A 19,742-nucleotide genomic window follows, 5' to 3' on the forward strand; every position below is an offset into this window, starting at 1 on the left:
AGTGATCTCCTAAGATCTGCTGATAAATGGCAAGTACAGTAAAGATAAAGGGGGAGATTGATTATAAGTCTTATAGAGTAGACTTGTTCTAGTTTCTGATGGCAACCAATCAGAGCTCAGCTTTCATTTTCCCACAGCTGTTTATAAAATTAAAGCTCAGCTCTGATTGGTTTTCATGGGTAACTAGAACAGTTTTACCTCCGAAACTTGATGATGAATCTTCGTCATAGTATTTATGGGTACAAATCAGGAAAAAAAAAAGTGATAAGTTTCCTTAGATAAAAAGTGCACTGCTCTCCAGAGTATCACCACATTACAGAATCCCTTTAAAAAGTGGTAGAATGCCTTTAACAAGCTCCTCAGTGACCAATATCTCTTCAATACGACACCCAGTGATCAACCAGTTGTGATAGAATGGGTTACATTATAAAATTTGTACGGCTTATTAAAAAAAAAAGTAAATAAAATTATTAATTCTTATTAAAAGATGCCAAAAAAAAAAAACACTAATTAAAAATTGTTTAGTAATTGTTATGTAAAGCAGTTCCAAAGAAGAAAATTTAAAGAAGAGCAGAACAGAACTGCAAAAAAAATCTGACCGCACATTTGAGGACCAATGACCCTCATTCACGAAGGGGGATAAAGGGGCAGTAGCAAGAAAACAAGGTCAAAGTCGAAAGCAAATCCAGACCATAAAGTCTTTCGATGATATTGGAAAAGTATACTAGAATGACACAACGTAGCCTTCCAAAAAAAAAAAAAAAATCAGAGCTGCAAATAGACAGAGCGCATCAGGCAGCTGAAGCATTCACTGTGCGGAGCCGGAGGGTTGTCCGCCCCGATCCATAATATTTACAAGCTTTTGCTTTCATTCCATTACGCGCACTTATCTTCCTTATGTCAAAACTTCTACAGGTATTGACATCTCGCCAGTACAAAAGGGGCTTTGCTTGAAAGCTGCGGGGTTTGAGCGCCGTCACAGCATATGCTAGACCCCCCCTCCCCCCAAACTACTCGCCTGGTGGATTTCATACTTTTCTAAATGCAAAGTTTGAAAAGTCCCCCCTGCTCTGCCCCGGAGTGCCACCTATGGAAAAGTGACACTTCCATGAATATTTTATGCAGTGCACTACGGTGCAAGTAATATGATGTGAATTCCCTTTGAGCACTTAAAAATACATGCAGGCAAGTCACACTAAATTAAAGTCGCATCAGCTGCTCAACTTTGCCTTAAACAAAACGCCTTATTTAAAGTCGGAGATGTGAGAAAAAAAGAAAAAAAAGGGATAAAGCATTAATTATCGCCACTTTAACTGCAAATACTGAGCGTGCCCGGAGCAAGCGGCCACTTAGTTCGGGCCAAGGTGGCAGATTCGTTTTTCTTCCAGCTTTTCATAAGCGATAATAGAGCGACGACAACCTGATGAAGACCCAGTCTAAGGAATAGGAGTAAAAATCACTCCAAAGATAAAAAAGGAAATATATATAAAATAGAATATAAAATAGAATATAAAATATATATTATAGTGGGACACTAGAGCCTATTCATTGTGCTAAGGGCAGGGGTAGCCACCCACCTGGCAAATATTGTATAACTAAGTCGGTCCATCATGGTTCTGCTTTTAAGGGAACCTGTCACCAAATTTTTAACAAATACAGCTAGTGGCAAGTTCCCATAGAGCCCTAGTAACAAACTGACACCACCTTTTAGCTAAATATTGTTCCCCTCACATTGCCATACATTCAACTTTATAATTTTACCTGGTATCCAAGGATGTCTATAGTGAGTCAAGGTGGGCGCGGCCTCTTGCGACTGAATCCAGGAGCTCCTCCTCAAGCTTGCTCTGCAAGCAGCTGTAATGTCATGTGACCAGGTCGCAGGTCCTTAGGCCTTCTAACTAGAAAACTGTACACCAAGCACTCATGAAATCAATGCATATCATATCACATGAAATCACAGTAGCAGCATAGAGAGGAGAAGAAGTCCATGCAGGCATACTGTGATTTTTTTTATGTGCTCAGATATGTGCATGGGGTACAGTTTGCTAATGTTAAGAGGCTAAAGGACCTGTCACATGACATTAGACCACGCCCCATATTCGCTCTATAGATCCCAGGCATGTTTATAACTGATTTTATGGGGAACTGATGGAAACAATTTTTATAGAAAATAAGTGCGTCATATAGTTACTAGGGCTCTATAGGAACCTGCCACTAGCTGTATATGTGAAAAATATGGAGACAGGTTCCTTTTAAGAAAATCCATCAAATACCAGCATGATAAAACAGGGACACCGCGACTAATAATCTTTAACGATCCTTCCTTCTAAAATCTACTTTTATGCTAATGAGCCAAAATGCCTCTGGGGTGTTACCAGAACCCCTCCATGCTCTAGATTTTCAAATCTCAGGTTGTTACACTATACAGGAGCATATTCCCCCTCCCACTGTGTGATATTGCATCAGGCAGAGGGAGGTGGAAGAGCTGCGGGAGAAGGGGGGAGAGGGATACAGTGCAACAGTTTGTGAAGATACACCACAGAGGGACCCGTAGCACTTTTGCCTCATTAGTATAATTTTAAAAGTTGATACTTAGAAGAAATGAGGCCATGGATAACAAATATAAGAAACTTACCACAGACATGGTGCCAGGATGTACAAGTTAGTGCCCTGGTTTATCCATGTTTGATTTTGATGTGAGATTTCATTTAAAGGGGTTTTCCCCATAAAAGACAATTGTCTCCTATCCATCGTTTAACCAGGTTTTCAGAATGGCAGGACCCCTAAAGTTTGGCATAATGGAGGAATACAGGTGCTCCTTAAACCACCATGCGATACCGAATTCCAGCATCTACTGCGCTCCAATGCTTTTCATGGGACGTCTGGCACAGTTCACGGGAGGAGCCAAAGTTTTGAACCAGCCATTTTGAATTTTTTTTCCCTTCCCAAAAACATTGGCTGTACCCCATCACTAAGTGGGATCCCCTCTTAGTGTTTGTTGAATTGCCTGGTTTGTGTTATGGGTACACGCACACACAATGCCACGGTCCCCTACTTAAGAACACCTGACTTACAGACGACCCCTAGTTACAAACGGACCTCTGGATTTTGGTAATTTACTGTACTTTAGCCTTAGGCTACAATAAACAGCTGTAACAGTTATCACAGGTGTCTGTAATTAAGATTTATTGTTCATCCTGGTTCTTATCAAAATCCAATATTTTTAAAATCCAATTGTCACAGAGACCAAGAAAAATTTGTCTGGAGCTACAATTATACAATATACAGTTCCAACTTACATACAAATTCAACTTAAGAACAAACATAAAGAATATATGTTTTTTACGTAACCCTGGACTGCCTGTGCTGTATTCACACAGTCCAGCTACAATCAGGAGGGTTCTATACACTTTATGCCTCATCTTTCCTCATATGCAGCAAATATACCACGTGCTTATATCCCATAAACAGACACAAAGCTCCATACAAAAGCCAAAGTAGCATCAGTCTATCCAATACTATTTCGCCTGCATCACAAAATTTGTCCCCCCAAAAACTGCATTAACAACTGTGTGATAATAGTTAGTAACATCCACCAGATGGTATAAATCAGACCCACATATATACAGTAATATAGAACAGCAAAACAGATATAACGATATATATATATGCCGTATAAACACTACACAAGGCTCAAATTTGGGAAATTACCCCTTCACTCTTGATTATGGAGCACGGGACTCCGGGGGTAGTCTTTAACCCCTTCACGACTATATACTCGCACATGCACCGTGTGAATGAAACGTAAATACACATCATGACAGTGTCAAACTTTGAATTGTCACATCTCCTTAACCAGGGCACCTAGAAACACAGTTCTGGTGTCCTATTAAAGAAAATTTACCACCAAAACCCATCCTGATAAACCAGGGACACTTACTCATAGATCCAGGCACCGTGACTGTGATAATCTTCTTATATGTGTTATCCATGGCCTCCTTCCTTGTAAAATCTACTTTTACAATGATGTAAATGAGCCACAAGCGCTCCGGGGGGTGTTACTGGAGCCCCTCTGCGATGTAGCTTCACAGGCTGATATACTGTGCACTTTCCTGACCCTCTGCCCGCTGGGGGGTGATTTCCTGCACAGTTTCTTTCAGAGCCCCTTAGTACTGAAGATTCACAGGCTGTCACAATAAGAAGAACTTGTCGTAACAGTACAGTATTAGACGAAATCTGCCTTTTGTATATTGCCATGTGATGCTCTTTATATATACGCTGTACATGATTGCACTGACTGCAATGTATGTAATGGATCATTAGCATAATTGTAAAAGTTGATTTTAGAAGGAAGGAGGCAATGGATAACAAATATAAGAAGATTACCACAGTGCCTGGCTCTATGAGTAATGTCCCTGGTTTATCAGGATGGATTTTGATTGCAGATTTCCTTTAAAGTCTACAACATGTTCATTTTCAGTCCAATGATTTGTGATCATTTATTACTTCATACAAGTCTTATTTCATAGCAACCAAGTTAAAATTTTAGCCATCATTGCAAAACGCACACCATGCAATTAGCTCCCCCTAGTGGAGGTCTCAGGCAGAGAAAATTGTTTTCTTTTGTCTTAGCAGGAAATTTGGAGCTCTTTATGAAAATTACAGTGCTCTGACCTCCATAAAGATTTGATAAAAACATTTTTACATTACTTTGGCCCCTTAAGAGTAACAAAATGGAGTTTAAGGGTGGACACAAACTTTACGATTCAGGTGAACTTACAAGGGGATAACTTTCTAGAAAGTAGCTCTCAGCACACACTGTAGCATTTATAGCCATGGACAATTAGGGAATATTTGCTTCCAACTTTACTCCTAAGCACTAATGCCAATGTATATTTTAACTGAAAATTGCAACAAAAACTAAATAAGCTAAAAGCATTTCTTTTTTTTTCTTCATTTTTTCTGAGCATTTTGTTTGTCACCCGGTGTCACACGAACAATTCCGCATTTCAATCTGCGGTACATTATACAGCGCGATAAGATGGAAAAATACTTTTTTTTGTTTCCCCAAGGGTAAACTACTTCTGTTAAAAGCATCTTTTTTATGAGATTACACTTTGTGAAACGCCGCTAATACAACTCAAGGAATTAATATACCGTTACTTTAGACCGGGGGGGGAGGAGAAAAAAGCCATATTTGTTTTAATTTGGTCCCATTCTAATGGCGTCCCATGTGTAACAAAAAGGAAAGTGTTGCAAACGCTTAGGACCACTTAAGGTTCCATAAGGGATTTTTATATATATATTTTCAGTCGCTCAGGTCAGTCGCGCATTTGGCAGATGTCTGCACGCTTATCTTGATTGCTATACTCAACACTTTAGGTATTACTTTACTAAATTGTCAATTATTCCATTTTTATCTCTCCCCATTCCACCCCCCCTTTTAAAGTCTGGACTTGTCTGAAACAATAGGCTTTGGTTTCCCCCATCAGCGATAATGGGATAAATGTATCCACTTGTGGATAAAACCCGAGATGAACAGAACTTCAGTTTCGTCACACACATAACATTTGGAAAATACGGCATAGAATTTCCCAAAATCAAGTGTCCATACACATTGTGTATTACTAGCCTTCAGAAACAGTCATTTGCCCAAATTTTTGAGCATCTTAAAGTGAAGAAAATGTCCTACCATTTCATGCATGAACTTCTATGCAGCCTTTGTCTCCAGGGTAACAGACTACAAACAAACCCTGTGTAGTCAGATTTTGGAATCATGTGCTAAGCTTGGTATAAGCTGTGCCTAAGCATTACATACAGTCTAAATAATAACCTCCATCTGACTCAAATGAGGGCAAATAGTTTCTTTTTGGCTTCCATTAACATTTTTAAAACTAGAGTATAGGACAGCAGACTAGGCTTTCTCATACAGAGGGCATCCACAGAGTAAGTTTTTTATTTTTACAAACCTAGGGCAAGTAAGAAACAGTGTAGACTACAAAGATCGTGGTGCTGGATTGGCCAAGTATTTAATAGTAGGGGAAATATTCTGGACAATCCCTTTAAAATAATAAAGTAAAAAAAGGTTAAGGACAAACCTTGCAGGTCGTTCCTATTACGCAACTGCATAAGCGCCGGCCGGAAGTAGCGAGATCGAAGCTGAATCCCTTCATCCTTCATAGACTTCATGAGTTCTACGGCCAAGTCTGAAATAAACAAAGGAATATCTAATGTTATACTAAGGAATATGGACAGCAAAAACAGTACAATAATTATTTACCCATGAATCAAAGCTACCAAGTCAAGTTTTATAGTTGTCTAATATTTTATCCCAAATTACATTTTGAACTAAAGGACAGAAAATTATTTTTTAATCTTAAATGGGTTTACCCACAAATACAAGTAAGGCCCTATCCACAGCATAGGGCCTAACTTGCTGATCGGTGTGAGTCTGTGTGATGGGACCCCCAACAGATCACGGGAACTGAGGGTCCCATGTACCTCCGTCACAACCAGAGATGACTAGACTGCGTCATACGTGGTAATCTCCATCAGCTCCAAAGAGATGAACGGGGTAGCCCAGCCATAAGCGACCAGCTGCTCCGCTCATCTTTGGGTGCAACGGGGGTACATCAGATTTCCGTTCAAGTGATTTGTGGGAGACCCATCACAGAGACCCCCACCGATTAGCAAGTTAGGCCCTATCCCCAACTTGCTTTGTGGGAAAACCCCTTTAAGAATGAACGTAGTAGTAACTATAAGACAAAAGAAATACCTATATTAGAATTCCTCAAAGCACATTGCAACATAAACTCCTTGGGCTGCTTGTGCATCTCCGCCGCCTGCAACTGCTCGGCACATTTATACAGGACACTGATCGGCTGCAAAGGAAAGAAATTACCCAAATAAGTTATTAAAAAAAAATTGCAGGTACATATCAAGAAAGACAGGAAAGAGATAAAGAGCGAATGGGAAAATAGAAGAAAAACAAAAGTACAAAAGAGTGAGCAAGACAAAAAATGCAAGAGTAAAAGGAAAAAATGAAAACTTAAAAGGACATCTACCATCAGGATCATGGATTATAAACCAAATATACTGACATACTGTTGTGTGCCCCCTGTATTAGGATCTGCTGTTCTTTTAACTTCTTATGCCCTCAATTTATAAGAAAATATGCTTTAAAAATTATGCAAACTAGCCTGAGGGGCTACAGGCTCCATTAACTTCTATGAAGCGTGGTTCCCCTTGGGCTCATTATGAAGCCTATTTTTTGTAAAATCTAAGGCATAAAAAGCTTAAAGAAGAGCGGATCCTGACAAAGGGGTCACACACCAGCATGTAAGTGTACTTGGTTTATAATCCATAATCCTGATGGTAGATGTCCTTTAAAAGATGAGAAAAAAACTGAAAAAGCAAAGAAAAAAAAACACACTGAAAATTTGAAACAAAAAAAAAAAAAAAAAAAAAAAACAAGAGTGAAGGGTGCATTTTAAACAGAGGGGAAAAAAATGTGCAAATGTTATTTACACAAATAGGAAAAAATACTGAAATAGGAAGAGCACAAGAAAATTTGTGCAAAAGAAGGAAAAGGCCAAAATAAAAACAAATATGAAAAAAAAAAAAATTAAAAACAAACTGCAAAATAAAATACAAGCCAAGAATGAAAAGAGTGAAACAGATCAAGAGCAAAAAAAATGAATATAAATATATAAAATAAAGTGTGGAAAAAAGCAAAAGATTAAACAGCAGAAGAAAAGGTGAACACAAAACAAAAAAACACGGGGGGGGGGGGGGGAGGGGGAATAAGGGAAAAACAGCATTGAAATAAAGGAAAAAACTAAGAAAATGAGTAAAAAGAAGAAAGGTTAAATAATAAGACAAATGAAGACTTTTTTTATCTTGTACATAATTGCAGCAAATCAGATGTATATGAAAGGGTTGTAGTTATATTCATTTATTCCTGTTCTACCTGTGAAGCGCATACGCACCCGGTTTAGATGAACGCAGTGACGGAGGATGAAGTCCCCAGGTTGGCTGTCTGGATTACCATCTGCTGGTTTCCAAGCATTAAGTTTTTTTGCAACCTCCAGAGCTGCATCTTCATAACCCTGAGTCATTAAAGTCAGACAGAGATTTATGATATCTAAAAAAAAAAAAAAAAAAAAAAAGAATTTAGATATTAGTGTCCAAAAGACCCATAGATACTGGAGAAACACAGCTAGCATCCTGTAACAAACAGCTCCACTCCTGTCCAATGGTGGAATCCGGTATTGCACCTTACCTCTAATAAGATAAATTGATCTAAACTGCAATACCGGACACAACCTGTAGACAGGAGCGGTGCTGTAGTCATGTTTTTCTCAGCTGCCACAGCACCTTCAAATCAATTTAAAAAATGAATCCATACATACATCCGGATTTCAAAGTTTCGACTTGTATAAGAAGTATAAAATAATTTCTAAAAATTGCTAATTATGCCAACATTTTTCATAATTTCTGTTGCGCAATGCACCGAAATCATCAGAAATTCTGAATAAAAGCAAGCAGAGATCCTGACAACAACAAGCAGGGTATGCTGGAAATATCTGCAACATCTCACTATCATTGTTTGTAAAAGGCAATATCCCATTAAAAGGCACAACTCTGTAAAAGAAAAATAATAATTCAAATATAATATATATATAAAAAAATAATAGTGATGATAATACTAACATTAGTAACAATGATAATGATTTTGTATTTTCTGAAATGTAACTTGTGAAAACTATTAAACTTCTGCAAATCTTTCTGTTGCAAACACTGCAAGTCACTGGTGGCCGGATTTCACAAACCCAACACCGACCCAGTCTTCCACTGCTGTTTAGCAGGTGAGAAGGGACTCCTTGTATCACATATCAATCTGATGCTTGGAGTCCAGTTCCTGGTACAGAATTCTATCTGTTGCATCCATCACCACATATCACACAGTCGTTGTAGGGACGTATATCGGGCCCCAGGTTCCTAGACGGCTATAGTATAGTATGGAGACCACACGTGTGGCAACGTACCATATCGTGCGTCAAGGAAAAAGGGGGCCGCGGACGAGCATACGGAAGTGTGCAAGTAGCCTAGGCACTTTCATTAATTTAGCAAAATCAAGTATGGATAAACCAGCTTCACTTACTCACAGATCCAGGCATTTGTTATCCATGGACTCTTTCCTTCTAAAATCAACTTTTATAATAATTGTACTAGTGAGCCAAAAGGGTCCTGGGGCATGTTACCACAGCCCCTCCTTTCTGTATATTCATAAGCTGTTACACTGTGCAGGAAATCCCCACACACACAGCGGGCAGAGGGAGGAGGAAGTGCACAGTGTAGCAGCCTGTGAAGCTACATCACTCTGGTAACAACCCCAGGAGCGCTTGGTCATTTACATCATTGTAAAAGTTGATTTTAGAAGGAAGAAGACCATGGATAACAGATATAAGAAGATTACCACAGTTACGGTGCCTGGATCTACGAGTAAGTGTCCCTGGTTTATCATGATGGATTTTTTAAGCGGCTGTTGTACAGCATATTAGCAGCGAGCGTCGTTACCTTGTGAAAAGCTGATGCAGTTTGGCATGTACTCCAGTACATCAGGGACATACTGCGAGTACCCCGACTTGGTCAGCGCCAGTATGACTGATGTCAGCTGTTTCTGTGGTACATTGACTTCACTGTCATTCAAAACCTGCAAAAAATATGAAAGTGAGATGCAAGAGAAATGAATTTTCATAAACATTGAACTTCTCCTTTTCCAGAAAATCCTCTAATATTTTTTTTTAACTTTTATTCTTTGCATAAGCGGATGGGGCATTCTTGTTATGGCACTGTGCACACCCACACTCCTTTCTCCCCACATCTCACCTCCTATGTAAATTGGCAAACTACCTACCAGTGCCGTCACGCCTCCCTCCGACACCATAATATGCTAGGTTATTGAGGTTCAGAGGAGATCCCTGCTGCGCACCATACTCTACTACAGACTCATACTGGGATGCACATACTCCCGCAACACTTCATGGGACATTATGTGGAATTGCAGACAAAAATAGAAACCAAAAAAGTTGTGCTGCGCATGTGCAGGTTTCCACTCCCCCGCACGTTCTTGCCTCTTGGTTGGAGGATAGTGTAAGGGTTCATTCACACGCGGGCAAACCGCCGTGTGCTGGAGAGGAGGAGGAGGTGACCCCTCCTCCCTCCATAGAAAACAGCGGCGCACGGCCGCACATGTGTGGCACCGTATCCCCACCGTGCCGCTATTGCTGTCTATGGGGACGTACATGCGTTAGCATATAAACGTCCCCGAAGACGGCCATGTGAATTTACCCTAAAGCGGATCAAGAAGGTGGTGATGTGTGGCACAATGAAGGGAAGGGAGCAAGTAGGGACACACCCAGCAGCCTGTGTGTTTGTGTCTCGGTCTCCTTATCCTTTTGTCCCCATCTCCACACCATCCCCCTCCCTATCCTGCCTGCTCAATGCACACAATGGGGGAGCTTATTGAGTGTATAGAAGAGGAGACACAGGAACAAACAGGGTGCTGATGCCCCTTAAATAAAACTGCTGATATGATTCATAAAATCAGCACAGCATAGGCTACTGGAACCTGTCAGCAGCTAAAAAAAAAACAACATTCCTGCTGACAGGTTCCCAAATTATAAAGTCCACACCAAAAAATTTGCAGTGACTCAGGCTCTGGGTTAGAGATTATATAGAGTGGGATTTTCTAATTCGGACCCATATCCAAAATACCCATCTTTAAGCTGGTATACGAGGAAAACTTAGTGACAGAACAATTACCTGTCTGATACTTTCGATGTCTCCCCTCTCAGCATAGGCATTTAATAACGCAACATGTGTGCTCCACCGCGGCTCTATCCCGGCACTGGTCATTATGGACAGGACGTTCTTGGCGCTCTCCATGTCCCTGCAAAAACAAGCAAATAGAAAGATGGTGAATTGAGCCATCACCATTCTCCTCCTATTAAGAATCCTTCAACATCTTGTATCCCACAGAATTCACATGAGCTCCGGCACTTCAGAGCTCCTACCCCAAGACTGTATTTTGGAGCATGTCTTCACACGAAGCAATGTAAAACGACAGCTCAAATAAAGTCTACATGTCCCAAATCTTCAATAGGAGACATTCTGGGCAGGGAATTGCCACTTTATCATGACAATGCTGAATTACCCCAATATATATATGTACCCATCGCTATAACAAAAGACTCATCCATCAATTCAAGTGTTCTCCTTACCCTGCCCTGGCGTGTCCTTTAATCAGAGAATTAAAAACTTCTTCAGTGATGGGAAAATTTTTACTCTTCATAAATCCTAAAATTTGGCTGCAGAAAAAAAACAAAAACACATGTGTACACACAGAATAAGTAATTTGAACGATCAAATAAGAACATTTGAAAGACAGATTACAAGAACTAAACCTTGGTGAAGATAACAACTCAAATGATTAATACATGATTTAATGTAAAATGCTCAGTATGCGGACCCATCACCACTGACAATGACCTCTATATAGTTAACACTGACCAATCATTACATCACTACTGACAATAGATGATCTATTATAACAAGATTTCCCCTTCCAGGAGGGAGGGGGAAAAGAAAATTTTTTGTGGGCCCCGTTAGTGTATATTCCGATGATGGCTGGGTATCTAAATTACTCGCTTCAAACTCCAAAAAGTCGCACGGCCAGCGACCACTAATACCCTTTAGCCACCAAAATAGGTAGTAAAACTCAACTTTTATTAGATATTAAATTAAGACTTCATAGATAACGAAAACTCATTTAAAATTTTCAGACAGACGATAAAGGGAAAGGTCAATGGGGTGGAATACTACTAAGACGCTTCATTAGACTGTGATGCAGGGTATGTCAATTTCCTAGAGGGAGATTGATCAATTCTCACTCAAGGGTGTTGTATGTCACTATTAAATGTTCATAGAAGCCACCTTTTCGATTCCTATATAATCGATTGCCCCATTTTAGGTATCTCAATTCCTCTAGTTGACCCCCTTTATCGTCTGTCTGCAAATTTTAAATGAGTTTTCGTTATCTATGAAGTCTTAATTTAATATCTAATAAAAGTTGAGTTTTACTACCTATTTTGGTGGCTAAAGGGTATTAGTGGTCGCTGGCCGTGCGACTTTTTGGAGTTTGAAGTGACAATAGATGATGTCACAGCTTATCTCCTCCCCCTCCCTGTACAATGACCTCTATATAGATAACACTGACCCATCATTACATCACTACTGACAATAGATGATATCACAGCTTATCTCCTCCCCCTCCCTGTACAATGACCTCTATATAGATAACACAGACCCATCATTACATCACTACTGACAATAGATGATGTCACAGCTTATCTCCTCCCCCTCCATACACAATGACCTCTATATAGATAACACTGACCCATCATTACATCACTACTGACAATAGATGATGTCACAGCTTATCTCCTCCCCCTCCCTGTACAATGACCTCTATATAGATAACACTGACCCATCATTACATCACTACTGACAATAGATGATGTCACAGCTTATCCCCTCCCCCTCCATACACAATGACCTCTATATAGATAACACTGACCCATCATTACATCACTACTGACAATAGATGATGTCACAGCTTATCTCCTCCCCCTCCCTGTACAATGACCTCTATATAGATAACACTGACCCATCATTACATCACTACTGACAATAGATGATGTCACAGCTTATCCCCCCCCCCTGTACAATGACCTCTATATAGATAACACTGACCCATCATTACATCACTACTGACAATAGATGATGTCACAGCTTATCTCCTCCCCCATCCCTATACACTATGGTATAACCATCAGTTATTAAACACTATATTTACTACACACCTTGCACCGTCAATGTCTCCTTCGCTACAATAAGCTGCAATGAGCCCCTGGTAAGTGCCCTGGAAAAAAGATAGATAATGTTCAAAACAATGGTTAAGACGTAATATTTTACATCTAGTATATCTAATACTTTACACACAGCATACAGATACCTATGTAGATGTCTACGTTGATATGTTATGTTATTGTGACACATAATACGGAGACAAATGATACAGAATAGGCAGCACAGGCAGGATTACACCTCTCTCTGCACGGGCCAGGTCTACAAAACCTTCCCACAGGAGTCAATGGGCTCAGAGAATCCATTCTGCAGATAGGAGTGATGTAGGAGGCATGGAGGGGAGAATAAAACCTCATCTCCGATGGAAGGATTGGTTATCTATTTTAGAAGGCTGACCGAGCATAACACTAAAAAGTAAAGACCGACATGTTCTGGAGACAAAAATGCAACACACAGCACAGCCGATATAACAATACGGGCCCCACCTGATCTGGCTCCACGTTGGCGGCTTCCATGTTTGCGAGGAATTCAGTGGGGGAAAAGATATGTTCATTCTGTATGTAGATATCCAGCAGAGTGTTGTAATGGGTAACATTAAACTCCACACCTAAAAAAAAAACATGATTATGATTATAGATTATTATAGATGCACTGTAAGCTCTCGTGTCACCCCCTCATCCTCATAGACTGTAAGCTCTCGTGTCACCCCTCATCCTCATAGACTGTAAGCTCTTGTGTCATCCCCTCATCCTCATAGACTGTAAGCTCTCGTGTCACCCCCTCATCCTCATAGACTGTAATCCCTTGTGTCACCCACTCATCCTCAGACTGTAATCCCTTGTGTCACCCCCTCACCCTCATAGACTGTAAGCTCTTGAGAGCAGGGCCCTCACTACTATTGTTCCTTATGACTGCAATACTATATTTGTACATGTCCCCTATGATTTGCAAAATGATGCAGAATTTGATGGTGCTATAGAAATCAACTTAGACGATTTTAGACATGGTATAACAAATATAAGATAATGCTAATGAGACTGAAGAGATCTAGGGGGCATTACCAGAGCACCTCTGCCCCGTAGCTTCACAGGCTGTTACACAGTAAGAGGGGGAGTGCTCTTTCATAGTGTGATAATACATCAGGCAGTGGGAGGAGTGCTGACGGAGCATGGGGGAAGGGAGACAGCGTAACAGCCTGTGAAGCTCCAGCACAGAGGAGCCCATAGCACAATTGTTAAAGTTTATGTTAGAAGGAAGGAGACCACGGATAACAAATATAAGAAGATTACCACAGTCTCGGTACCTGGATCTAAAAGTTCGAGTCCCTGGTTTATCATAATGGATTTTTATCACAGTAGATAGTTTAAAGGAAAACTACTCAATGTGAAACCTGCATAATCACTTAAGGAAATACTAAAACATACCCAATTCCTTTAACTTGTTCCAGATATTGTTTACAGTCTCTGTTCGCTCCAACAAGGGCACCTCCGGCATAAAGGACCCACATGCTCGCAAGAAGAACCAGGCTTGGTTGCTGTTGGGTTTACCTTCATATAAACACAAAAATACAATTTTAGATCAGATACTACTGGGCTACAAACTATAACATTAGCCAAATGTTCATCCACATTTTGAGGAACCTGTCGTGGACTTTCAGTTCTTACTCTCTTGACCACAAGACATCAAATCCTGACTCCTTAAAAAATGTATCTCTGTTTTATACAAGTGAAGGAGAACGCACTCGTAGAGGCGCTTACATTTTAGCTGAGGTAATCACAAATTTGATTGGATTTTTAAAACACATAAAAGTACAAATTATGACGAAATGTATAACCCAAATCCTACTCCTGTATCTCACTGGCAGGTCTTAAAGGGGTTGTCCGAGTTTTGATAAAAAAAATATATGTGGCCGGGAGCGGGCTGCCTAAAATAATAAAGCTGTAGTTACCTCCCGATGCCCTCCCGTATCCAGCGCTGCTGTCGCTCCGGTCCGGGCGCCATGTAAACAAACATGGCCGCCGGAGCAGCGCTGCATTCAGCTTCCGGCCGGACACGACAACCTTCCGGCCCCCATACACAATGCTGTGTATAGGGACGGATAGGCGTACCCGGCCACGGACGGCCGGAAGCTGAATGCAGCGCTGCTCCGGCGGCCATGTTTGTTTACATGGCGCCCGGACCGGAGCGACAGCAGCGCTGGATACGGGAGGGCACCGGAAGGTAAGTACAGCTTTGTTGTTTTAGGCAGCCCGCTCCCGGCCACATATATATGTATTTTTTTTTTTTTTTTTAAACTCGGACAACCCCTTTAATATAAAGCACACGTAAAGTACATGTGTAAAGTATCAAAACTTTATCCTCACTCTGCACTAGGCAAAAATAAGCAATTCTCTAATTAACTATAATGCTCTATCTGCAGCTCTTTAGCAGCTAGCAGAGGTTTTACCTTGCCTCCCAGGCTAATCTCAATTTGCCATGCTTCCTGGTTGCGATGGGAAACCCTATAGTACAACTAGCGATGACAGGAGGCTTGTTGAGAGGGGCTGTAGGGCCTGTAGTGATGTCACAAGCATGACTCATCACATGCTTCAGGCCGGCCAATTACAAATAAGCTGCCCTGCATCATTTGGAAGTGCTTATTTCGATACAAAGGACCTGTAGTGATGTCACAAGCATGTGATATGCTTCGGATCGGCCAACTATAGACATTATCTCCTCTTATGGATTCAGTGGGGTGCGCTGATGTCACAACATGGTGATTGTCATTAACTCCTTTCCTGTGGATAACAAATCTGATTGGTGGGTGTCCGACTACTGAGACACTCAATGATCCTGTTCTCACTAACTCAATGAAGCAAGACGTGATTAATTCCTGCAGCCCAATTCATTACTATGATAGTGTAGGAAATTGCAGAGCGCTCAGGTTTCCCTGGCACCATCACAGATAGAGAATTAGAAATGGAGATAGCTAAGCGTTGTGATCTGCAATTTCCAATGCTCCAATAGTAATGGAGGGAGTGGCAGGACACATACTCAACCAGACACTTCATACAATTAGTGAGAAGTGGACCCCTGCATTCCGACCAGTATCTATCCTGTAGATAAGGGGTAACTATAATACTTAGTGCAAACCATTAAGTTGGAGTTTGATGTAATATATAGTCCTATTTAACCTTTGCTAAATACTCAATGTTTGATTTCACCCAAAGTGGAGAAATTGACTTCACTACCTAGACAGACATTTCTATCCAAAGTGCAGGTCACATTGGCTTGGTTCCATATTGTTGCAATATTAAATCAGCAAGCGATCCCCATCATTTCTTAAATCCAAGGCCTACAGCTAGATCCATGGACTGAGGGGCCACAGAGCTGGTGTAGTGCTACGTCTTGTGTTTTCTGAACAGCCAAGTGCAGCCCCTTTGTCCTTAGAATTGGGGGGGGGGGGGGCATACTCCCCACCTAACAAAGTGAAGGCATATTCTAGACCAATCAGATGCCACCCTGTTCTCCCCTCATCAGCATCGGGTACAGTGATGAAGAATCACTTTTCCAAATAATATAGAGAACTGTGCAGCTGGTCAAAATTACAGCCGCACAGTTCTCTCTATTGCCTCCGTGCACTGATCAGGGGGAAAAAGGAAACAAAGCTGAACCATCAGTATCCAACTTTAGGGTCAGGACCAGAAACAGGAAACAGTAACATGAAGGTGGGAGAAGGACGAAAAACATGGAACAATTTGGGGTGAAGATATAGCAGTTCTTGTGAGAGATGAGGCACTGCTAGCTCAATGTATGAAAAGAGGGGAATGCCAAAACACTACAAATAATGCAGATAAGTCAGCAAAGCAAAAATTATTTTAAATTAAACCATTACCTGCTTTACAAACTTCTTCAAATGTTCTGAGCAGCTTCTGTTTGCCAACACGGCCGCTCCTCTTCATCCTGGATCCTACCAGATGGATGGACAAACCGTCCTGCCATGTTCTCACCCGGGCTACAGGAGCAGACTCGACCTCTGAGCTTCCCCGCTCTTGTGCGACGAGGGTGAGTAATCTGGATGAGCTGCTCAGACATCTGAAATACAGAAATAAATAACGAGAGGAGTTAGTACAAAATTATTCATATCCCTTATCTCGTGGGAGGATGACGTGGTGATGGGAGTCCACTGTTCTGTGGCAGGGGACAGTATTAGAAAGGTTGCCCAGGAGCAAGTTCAGTCCTATAAACTCACTTTGTGCACAAGCGGCATTTCCACTTTTAAAGGGGTTGTCCGCAGTCTAAAAAAAAAAAAAAAAACATGCCTGCTTTCTTCCTGACCATGGTTAGTGTATGGTATAGAAGTTAAGCTCCATTCATTTCTAAAGAACTGGAGTACAATGTCGGCACTACCCATGGTCAGGCGTGGAGCAGTTTTTGGGAGAAAGCAGCCATGCTATTTTACCTCCGTACAACCCCTTTAAGTAGAGTATAACGAAAATATAAAATGTTCCCCATAGACGATAACCAGCCTCAGCAGAAATATGTTGACGACAATGCAGTCTCAGCTATGGCCAGGGACTGGCTGCAGCAGTCCTATAACAAACCACAATGGCTGAGAAAAATGGGAACAGCGAGGATCCAGTACAAAGATGGAATGGGCTTAAAAGGGTGATCTCATTACGGCTAATTAAAGTTTGCATAATAAAAATGTATACATTTTTCCCAGTGTAATTTCTGTATCAATTTCTCACAGTTTTCTAGATCTCTGCTTGCTGTCATTCTATAGAAAGCGTCTATGGTTACTTCCAGTGGACAGAAATCCTGACCATGGTCACACAGGTGCACGGCTCGTTATATCACAGAGAGTAATGAGAGCTTGGTTTTATAATGAGCCGTGCACCTGTGTGACCATGGTCAGGATTTCTGTCCACTGGAAATAAACAATGAAGCTTTCTAGAGGAGGACAGCAAGCAGAGATCTAGAAAACTGTGAGGAATTGATACAGAAAGTATTTAGGAAAACTGTATAACTTTTAATTAAACAAACAATAACATTTATTTGCTGAAATGGGAATACCCCTTTAAGGAAATCAGTAAATTGCCCTTGAACATGGAGCACGTTTTTCTTGTAAGCAACAGATTTTAGACAATGAAAGTGTTTGCTCCAAGTTTCGAAGTTATAAACATGATGATCGGTTAGGGTCCAACTTATGGGACCCCCAGAGAACGGGGATCCCGCTCTCACTAATTGATGGAGAACATATCGAGCCTGTGCCCTGTTACTCCATTCACTGAATATGCGAGTCCCATAATATTGGAGGCAGGGTGCATTACACGACCTGCACTCCATCAATTAGCGAGAGCAGGATCACCACTCACCGGATTGCAGGGATCTCAGCAGTTGTACCCTCACCGATCAGCATGTTATCCCCTATTCTAATAATAACGGATAACCTCAAAACTTGGAACATCCTCTTTACAAGAAATTACATAGTGTCCAATTTTTAATCAATTGTAAAAGGAGTTCTCTAAGCCAATCTAGTCCAAATTTTGGCTCCAAATTCTAAGAACATTCAGAGGTTTATACAGAACCCATTGACACCCTCAAACCCATACAGCAGAGGAGGATACCCTCAAATTTAACTTTATAGCCTTGAGATAACTGATACAAAGTGGCAGCCGTACACAAAAATATACAAATCACCAGGTCTAAGCTCATGACTGAGTTACATAAACTTATTTCAATCAATAAGATGATTTTTTTTTTTTTTTACCCAAGATCCTCTTAAGTAATAATATACTGTGATGAGAGATGTCAATTCCTGGCACCAAAACAAAGACGTAACCCCCCACTCACACAGCAGTAGAGGGAGCATGACCTGCAGGGTTAGGAAGTAGTGACCTTCACAGAGTCAGAGGTCACAGATCTACCTGCTGCTTGTGCAGGGATACAATTTATACAATAAGTGTAAATATTAGGAAACCATTACTATAAATATTGGGAAATAAAAAAAATATACATTGCAAAAACAAGTCACTGAAAGAGAAGACAAAATCTTAACTAATCAGCAACTTTGTCCATTGGTGCTTATACCAAGGTCCTGATACTATCCTGAAGGTCATGAGGGTAAAGACTGACAGGACCCATGATGCAGATGCAGAATGTACCATCATCTCACAGCAATGCACAATATACCCGACTGTTGTGCCCACGTCACAGTATTTATAGGTCTTCTATGACGTAAACCTACATCACTGTCCAGAGCCAGGCACAAGGACTACACCATGACACCAGAACCAGACATGAAGGATTCACATTGGCATCACAACTGGGTGCAAACTCAACTGAAGTGCAAAGAGGCAAACACAATACTATAACTTGGCACCAGACTGGGCACAAAACCTGCAACAGATTCATAACAATAGTGCAACAAGGAATCCGAACAGACCATGAATTTCTAATACCGAGGCAAGGTGAAGAATTAAAGTGTCGCCCTGGCACAAGGGCTGGGCATGAACTATGCACCAAGATGCCAGAGTTTTCTAGCATCAGTCTGGGGTCCAAATAAGACTTAAAATAAGCTTAATGTATATCCTCCAACATGCACAAATCCGGCACTGGCACATAAGACTGGCATAAACTTTTAAAAAATGCATCTTCACCAAGCATGAACCTAGCACCAGGGACTGGCATGAACCCATAAGCAAAGCATCTACACCATCTTTGAATTTTCACCAGATTATGGCATGGACCCCTAAGACTGGCACCGTCACCAAGCAGGCACCCTTATGCCAGGCGCCCTCGCCAAGCAGGCCCCCCTAAGCCCGGCGCCC

General features: G+C 41.1%; 1 protein-coding gene across 1 annotated transcript in view; it reads right to left on the reverse strand.

Moving 5' to 3' along the window:
- LRPPRC (leucine rich pentatricopeptide repeat containing) overlaps positions 1–19,742 on the reverse strand; it is a 101,520-nt gene that overhangs the window by 80,958 nt on the left and 820 nt on the right. The window contains exons 2-11 of the mRNA XM_072140266.1: positions 16,805–17,004; positions 14,355–14,477; positions 13,416–13,537; positions 12,927–12,985; positions 11,286–11,372; positions 10,828–10,954; positions 9,580–9,715; positions 7,989–8,143; positions 6,776–6,881; positions 6,099–6,206 (exon numbers count right to left, since the gene is read on the reverse strand). Of these exons, the coding sequence (XP_071996367.1) occupies positions 6,099–6,206; positions 6,776–6,881; positions 7,989–8,143; positions 9,580–9,715; positions 10,828–10,954; positions 11,286–11,372; positions 12,927–12,985; positions 13,416–13,537; positions 14,355–14,477; positions 16,805–17,004 (1,223 nt within the window). The remainder of the gene's footprint in view (positions 1–6,098; positions 6,207–6,775; positions 6,882–7,988; positions 8,144–9,579; positions 9,716–10,827; positions 10,955–11,285; positions 11,373–12,926; positions 12,986–13,415; positions 13,538–14,354; positions 14,478–16,804; positions 17,005–19,742) is intronic.

The sequence above is a fragment of the Engystomops pustulosus genome, chromosome 3 (genome assembly GCF_040894005.1).
Source record: "Engystomops pustulosus chromosome 3, aEngPut4.maternal, whole genome shotgun sequence".
NCBI classification, from domain to species: domain Eukaryota; kingdom Metazoa; phylum Chordata; class Amphibia; order Anura; family Leptodactylidae; genus Engystomops; species Engystomops pustulosus.